The 7,701-nt window shown below is 34.6% G+C and overlaps 1 protein-coding gene across 1 annotated transcript in view; it reads left to right on the top strand.

The window, feature by feature from the left end:
• UCHL5 (ubiquitin C-terminal hydrolase L5) overlaps positions 1-7,701 on the top strand; it is an 18,957-nt gene that overhangs the window by 7,138 nt on the left and 4,118 nt on the right. The window contains exons 5-8 of the mRNA XM_085303181.1: positions 5,446-5,571; positions 5,658-5,719; positions 5,801-5,931; positions 6,710-6,773. Of these exons, the coding sequence (XP_085159307.1) occupies positions 5,446-5,571; positions 5,658-5,719; positions 5,801-5,931; positions 6,710-6,773 (383 nt within the window). The remainder of the gene's footprint in view (positions 1-5,445; positions 5,572-5,657; positions 5,720-5,800; positions 5,932-6,709; positions 6,774-7,701) is intronic.

Below are 7,701 nucleotides of genomic sequence, written 5' to 3'. Positions count from 1 at the left end.
AAAAAAAAAAAAAAAACACTGCCTGCATCTTGCAAAACTGCTATTCCTAATTTTTTAAAAATAATAGTGATGAATAGTATAACCTAATGTTCACTTGTAGTGTGGAATCACAGAGCAAATAGATTTCTTGCTTGGGCTAGCAAAGTCTTATGAGAAGCTGAAAAGTCTACAGTAAAACAGTTGTGCAACAAATGTTTAAGACAATTGATCTGTATCTTCAAAAGCGACATGGAGCATTAATAATCTCAAAAAGTCTGACTCTTTATTTCTTCCCGTACATTTTTTTTTCCTTTTAAAAATGTTACAATCTAAACAAATCTAGTATAATCTGTTTTACTGCAGAGGAGTTTTAAAATGTCATTCTGGGTCTTCTGTGATCAAGACTAAGTAGACGTTACATACATAACAGCAATTCAGTATGGGAAATGAACAATATCAACAGCACAGCTCTATTTCTGTTCCTGTTTAATTAAATGTTCCATTTTGAAATTCTTTTTGTTTATTTATTTGGAAGCTTTAGCCAAGTATAAAAGGCCACAACTTCAGTACAGTGTATCTTGCAAAATAGTGTTAAATATGTGTTGGGAAACGCACACAATTTTTTACAGGAAGCTTGTGCATGTTCGCATTTTACTAATAGCCACTTTCGTAGCGATGTTTATCTGAATTTTAAATGACAGTTATATCTTATTCAAAGTTAAATCATGAGTATATTGGGTGGGGAGGGAAGCTAAATTTTAAATCTGTCTATATGCATGTGTGGTCAGTTTTATGTGCACTCATGTTAAATTTGGCCTCCCTGTTATGCCTAGGTATGATATGGTCCTCTGTTTGAGGCCACAGAACTCTGGATGATCTTACATACCCTTTGAGCTAGGATACCTAGGCACAATGAGGTGAGTTAAGGATACAATTTCAGCCTTAACTCTGAATTTCTGAATTTCTGTATTGCTTAAGTTGGCCCTTACCATTATTTTTCACACAGTGGTTACATGATTGAACCACTCTATTCAGCAAGCCTCAGCTCTGTTTTGAACAGCTGTATTCTGTGCTGATCATTGCAGAAGTAGAAACATCCCTTGCGGAAAAAAATACTGTTGCTGTGGACTTTGCATGCTTCCGTCAGTCTTTTTTTTTTTTTTTTTCCCCTAGTAGCCCTTTCAGATTTTATTACTGAAGTATTAGAATCATGCCCTTATTTTGTGCCATATGTTGATTTTATGCTGCATTGTGATGATAAAATGTTACAGTTGTGATAATAGAACATCAGCTCCATCAATTGGGAATAAAAGCCACCTACCTTCAGAAGCAAGATCTAGTTAATGATACTGTTAACAACAAAAAATTGGTTTATGACACTTTGTATGTCACTAATGGGAACTCATTATTTATATTTTTTCAACATTTCCAATGCTTCTGTTGATCTTAAAAAGCAAAATTCTTGAGATTTTCACATTCTGTGACATTAAACTAGACTGTATATCCATGTTGAAGCTAACCTTGGAATAACAAATGACTTAATTTAGAAGAAGAAAAATGACCTTGCAATGCATCAAATCGAAGTCAGAAATGGATTTTTGGTAATGGAATGTATTGTTTGTGGGAGGAGCATACCCTTATTCCAAAGGGTGACTTAGTCAAATAAGGTAGGGGTTTAGGCAACTTCTAGAACTTTGTTCTAATGCTGAGTTGTTGGCATTGGGCTTTGTAAAACCAACTGTATTGTAACATGTGGATGCTTTCTAAATAAGCCCATGAGATTTGCGGTTATATCACAGGGCCATCCAGAGTGTTTGGGGGGAGGGTTTTTTGTTTTATTTTGTTTTTTTGAAAACAAAATAAATGAATGGAAGATGTAAATCAAGGATTTTGTTCTGAAACCGTGTAGTTTCGCTAGCAAAATTTTTCAAATGCGGATATCTGTTTTTAGCTGGGATTGTAATATTGATCAGTCAAATATCTGTCTGGGACTTCACGGACGGAGATGTATAGGCAAGTGTTGATATTCCTGAACAAATACAGAAAATCCTTCCAAGTTTCTTCCAGTCAAAATATTAGGCCAAAAAGGATTTTTCTAGGACAAACTGTGTATGTCTAAATGCAGAAAATACATTTTCTGCCAATACTGAGACACCTTAAGTAACAGAGATATGTTRGGAATTAAGACGGTTGGGTCTCCTGACCTCTGTCTCTCTAAAAAGGCTCACTAGCTTGGGTGTATAGCAGTGCTGGACTGGCTCTGTGCATTGATAGGATGTTGTGTCCATGTAATAAGCCTTGTACTCGTCTGCATTTGGTGCTGCAATTGCCTCCTCCTCGCTCTGCCCTCTTCACCCTGTTTGGAAACCTCTGCTAGGTACCTTCTCCATCCATCTTGGTACTCRCTCATGTCATCTAGACCCAGGAACACATTATCTTCTTGCACCTGTCATCTGCTGTTCCTCCTTTTCTGCAGCTACAGGAATAGTCCTGCTTGCCTTTCCTTACTTCTAGTCTCACACTTTATGAAGTGTTTATAGGTCTGTCATGTATTTCCATTTCATCGGCAGGGGACAACTGATCCTCTAAGATCTACATTTGTTGCACATTGTCTTCTAGGAATAAAATAAGACATTTGATTTAACCTGATTCTTGTACATTTAAACAGACTACTTCTATATTGTAGTTGGAATAAAAAAAAAATACTAAAAGGCATGTATTTGATGAAACCACAAATTTCATGCTGAGTTTCATTTTTCYTTCTATTTTTGCTGTTACTGTGAACTCCTGTTTCCACCTATTTCAGTTTCTGTGTTGATACAGCCTCTAGACTCAAAACTTCTCTTTTAATTTCTATTTGCCTTTTCAAACTTCTTATTGCGTTAATGCTCTGTCAGAGCAACTGATCATTCCATCCATCATTATTTTTTTGTAAAGAATTATTATGTAGTGTTTGCTCTCTCTTTAACGTCCTGTATTAGCTATCATTTTTGCAGCTGAAGAGTTCATACTGGGTCTTTTCATTCTAAAAGCATACTTTTTGCCATAGTCCTCTCTCCTGTTAATACTATCTTCTTTTTGCCTTTTCTGACAGCTTAATTAATGCAACCTTTGCAGCCAGGTTACTACTTCAGGTTAGCTCACCGTAGTCTACTTGGGATCTTCCTACTTTCATCTTAGTGTTACTTTTACTACTGTTGGTGATGTCATTCCCAATCGTATCTCAGAGAACCTTTAGTTCTTGGTTCTCTTTCCTATGTTATAGCACTAATTCTTTACAATTTTGTCATTCTATTAGACTATGGTGGGGTTTTGTGTGTGTGTGTTCTTTTTTTTTTCCTACTGTTTATTATTTCATTTCCCTTGATGGATATTTCATAAATACGTGATTTCCTAGCCTGTAACTTACATACCTGCAGTCTGTGAGGTTTCACTCACTGTAATATATATTCTGCATGTATCACTGACTTTCTTGATGATATTTTAAATCAAATAGTGATTTTTTTTCCTTAAGTGTTTTATTATTTATTTGTTTTGTCATCCAGACTGTAAGGATGTGATTTGAACCAAGAACACCTAAGTGTTACTGAAGTATTAAAAATCTGGCATCTGATATGGCATATAGTATTAATGTAGTTGAGTCTCACAAAAGATGTAAAGAAGGGGGAGATATCTGAGGCTGTTTCTTGTGCAGGAATAACAATGCAAAGGGCAAGGAGGTTAAAGAAAAGTGAAGAATAGGCTGCTCACTTTCTGCCTAGTTTTGTCATCTGTACTACAGCTGTCTATATTTAGTGGGCAGAATTTAGTAAATATTGGGGAAATTAGTCTCTCTTACCTGACATTTACACAGCTAAGGACAATTCTAGGAGTGTAATTCCACTTTTTCCATGAAATGCCTCTAAATCAATTCAGTTTTCTATGCAAAACAGAGTTTCATCTTGCACGAGGAAGAAGTTAAGTTTATATGTCAGTAATTTAATAAAATAGTTCAGTGTTGGAATGCAATCCAATCACACAGTGCCTAATTTACTTTGGGCTCATGAAATAACAGACTCAGATGACTAACATCCTGTACCTTGCAGGAGCTAAAACAGAAAGAGTTCTGACGTCAGAATTCCTTTTCTTTCCCTTCCCCTCCCTGTGACACTTTGTCACAGAAAAGGTTTTACTTTAAGAACTGGTTTTAACTATAAAACAGATTTAATCTTTTTTTTTGTTTCTTTTCATTGGAAGCGGTTTTACATACACAGCCCTGAATTAATTTTCTGGTTTTATTTTTAAAAACACCCCTCTCTCCTAGTCTTAAGGTTTAAGTGATGTCTTGAATTGGAAAATTTTCATAGACTAAATATACATTTTTTTTTTGTCTGCAGTTCACTGAGAAGAAGCTGTTCATATGAAATCCCTGTTATATTTAACGCTATCCTACTATTTGATTACAGTGTTTTTAATTCAGTCTGCATTACCCSTATCAATTGCAGGTCACGGAGAGGAGAAAGAAAAAACAAAAAACCTGACCAAACACCTAATCTTCTGAGATGATGTTTAATATTCCTAGTCATTTCTGTTTCACTTTCTTTAAACACAGCACTTCAGCTTGATTATTGTTAAACAGCATTAAAGGCATGGCTGTAATGTCAACAGCTTTATTTGTATTTTCTAAAAATGAGATATTTAAGACAACAATAGAGTCTATATATAACGGTATTACACAATCTGATAAATTAAATGCTAGGTTAAAATTGATAGTTGTGTTGCAAATTATGAAATAAGTGAAAAATCTAAATTCTCTTATGATTTATTGTTCAGCAAACTGTCTCATCAAAGACTGGGACATCTTTAAATTTTCTGGGTTTGTCCCTAAGATATTTGATATGCTTCTTCAGACCTAATTAAAAAAAAAAAAAAAGTCTAGGTTCCATGATGTACTTTATTGTCCAAAATGACAAAATGAATCATCTTTGGACTCCTATTAAGGAGAGTGATTTGCTTTTTTTTTCTTTCTTTCTTTTTCCTTTTTTTTCTTCTCCTGCTCTCTCTCTCTCTCTCTCTCGCTCTCTTTTAAGACAGTAGAAATAATAACCTGATTTTAATTGCTTGCTTTGAGTAGTACTCTCTTGTCAGTCCACTGTAATCAATGGTTCCTATCTTTTTTTTTCTTTTTGGTCCTTTATTAATTGTTTTACGGAGGAGGGGAAACAGTGAAATGTTTCAGAGGTGTGAAATACTTGTTTTATCACAGAGTTGTATGTGATGGCCATCCAGTGTTCTCTGTATTAGTTTTCTGCAGCAAGGACTCTTTAGAGGCTACTAAGACCAGATTTGCTGCCTGCTTTTAGAGTGAAGCTGTACATCGAATCAACAATAAAAATGTGTGTTTATAATGGAAAATGTTACCCAACTTAAAATTTTAATTTTGTCACCACTACTGAACAAATCCTCAACACTTGCACTTTTTTCTAGGTAATAAATAATGCTTGTGCTACTCAAGCCATAGTAAGTGTGCTATTAAATTGTGCTCATCAAGATATTCATCTAGGAGAGACTCTTTCAGAATTTAAAGAATTTTCACAAAGTTTTGATGCTGCGGTAAGTGCCTACTATTTTCTGAATTTAAGGTATTATAGTACTGTATGTACAGTGGCTTATAATTTTATTCTGTTTTTGATTTTTAGATGAAAGGTTTGGCACTAAGCAACTCAGAAGTAATTCGGCAGGTTCACAACAGTTTTGCCAGGTAACAGGATGTTTTAAATGTTGTACATGTAGGCAGAATTCAGGCARTTTTTTTCACTGCATTCATTTCATTTATTTGCAGGCAACAGATGTTTGAATTTGATGCGAAGTCTTCAGCAAAAGAAGAAGATGCATTTCATTTTGTAAGCTATGTTCCTGTTAATGGACGGCTGTATGAACTAGATGGATTAAGGGAAGGACCAATTGATTTAGGTAATATTTTATATCTTTCTAAATGTCTTTCACTTTAACAGTTGCTTTAAATCAAAGATTACTTGAGAGAAGTCCTGTAGAATAATGATGACAAGAAATAAAGATGTCTATTTTACCTGCTAAAGTCAGGAGGGCTGACCTGAGCTTGCCAGTTAGGACAGCCTGAATAGGCAGAGTTTCAGGATGGAGTGTTGTTCTGAAAATCTGCCTGACTGTTCAGGCCTTAAAATGAGATGTAACTTCTGTCTTAGTATCTTTGCTTTGTACTTCACATAAGTAATAGGTAATTAATTCTGTGTAGCCATTATTTCTTCGAAAAGCTTTGCAAGTTTTGAGCGTTGTTAAAACATGTAACCTTTGCTGAAATGTATAACAGAATAAATTATTATGGAGGAGGGAGAATTGTGTATCATCCTGGCTTTTTCTTAATTTGTCATACCAGTTAATCGTTTCTATCATACAAAAATCATACGTAATTTACATTTTTCTGTTGTTTCTTGTCATAAACAAATGTTAGATGCTTTTGCCCTTAAAATGTAGTTCTGCTCTGTTGCTTTGGCCAATACATTACATAAATATTATTACTGAAAAATGTGTCATCCTCCTCATAAAAATGTAACCTGAATATTTTGAGACTGTTGAGACTTGGGCAGTTGTCCAAGAAGAAATTCTTACTGTCTGATGGTGGTGCATAAGCCTTAATTATGTAAATCTTGAATTTGCAATAAACTTTGCAAAGAAGTTTAGTTTTTTCTTCCTTTGTATTTCTTTTGTCTAGGTGCATGCAATCAAGATGACTGGATAAGTGCTGTGCGGCCTGTCATAGAGAAACGTATACAAAAGTAAATAGTCATGATGCTTTTAAAATATAGCACTTTATGTGTGTGTAAAAATTCCTTAATCTTAACTTCCTTTAATTAAAGGCTTTCTCCTGAATTTCTAAGCAATCAATATGTACATAAGATGATGCGTAAGCTTAATGTACAACTAAGTGAAATATTATTTAATGAAAGTAGGTGTCTGTATTGTGAAGAGAGATCCTATTAGTACTCTGAGAGAGAAAGAACAAGGTAATTTTCACACAGAGATCCACAGCTGTCTTAACACAGAGTTAACAAATGTGTTATTACTGTGGATAATGTTTGGGTGCTATCTCTAACTCAAAATACCAGGTAATCCAACATTACAACAGGTATTTATAGGAAAAAAAATTAGCTTTTGGCTTGTTTGGGAAATCTAAGTTAGAAAAACATACTACAGAAGTCTTCTAGCATCTCAACCTTGATGCCAAACTGCAACCTCCAAAACACATTAGAAATAAAATTTTGGCTTTATGCTCTTTTTAGAGGATAATTTTCAAAGGGTCTTTTTTACTTGTACACTGGTATTTGATAAAGAAAACATTTGCTGCCAGATCACATTTAGAGAATTTGAACTCTGAAAGGGCTACAAATCTATTTATTCAACTTTCTTTTCACATTTGTGGAAAAGAGGTCTTGAACATTTACCAACAAGAAGTAAAAATGATGAGAAAGTTTAATATATATATAGTGGGCAGCAGTCCTACGCAAGTAATGTTGTCGGCCATATCGTATATGGTCTTGCCTTTTGGTCACGGTTTCAAATTTTTTGGTTTTTGTGACCAGGGACAGGAATATTGTAACATACTAGGAGAGCAGGTTACTGAAAGTTACAGTTTGAGTAGTGCTGATCTGAGATACAAGTCTGTTTTGTGATAGGATTAGATCTGCAGTGCAACTGAATTTCATA

Source organism: Rhea americana, unplaced genomic scaffold (genome assembly GCF_003343005.1).
Source record: "Rhea americana isolate MKP2758 unplaced genomic scaffold, rheAme1 scaffold_198, whole genome shotgun sequence".
Taxonomy (NCBI): domain Eukaryota; kingdom Metazoa; phylum Chordata; class Aves; order Rheiformes; family Rheidae; genus Rhea; species Rhea americana.
The sequence above is the reverse complement of the archived record's forward strand: the minus strand, read 5'-3'. Positions and strand labels throughout refer to the sequence as shown.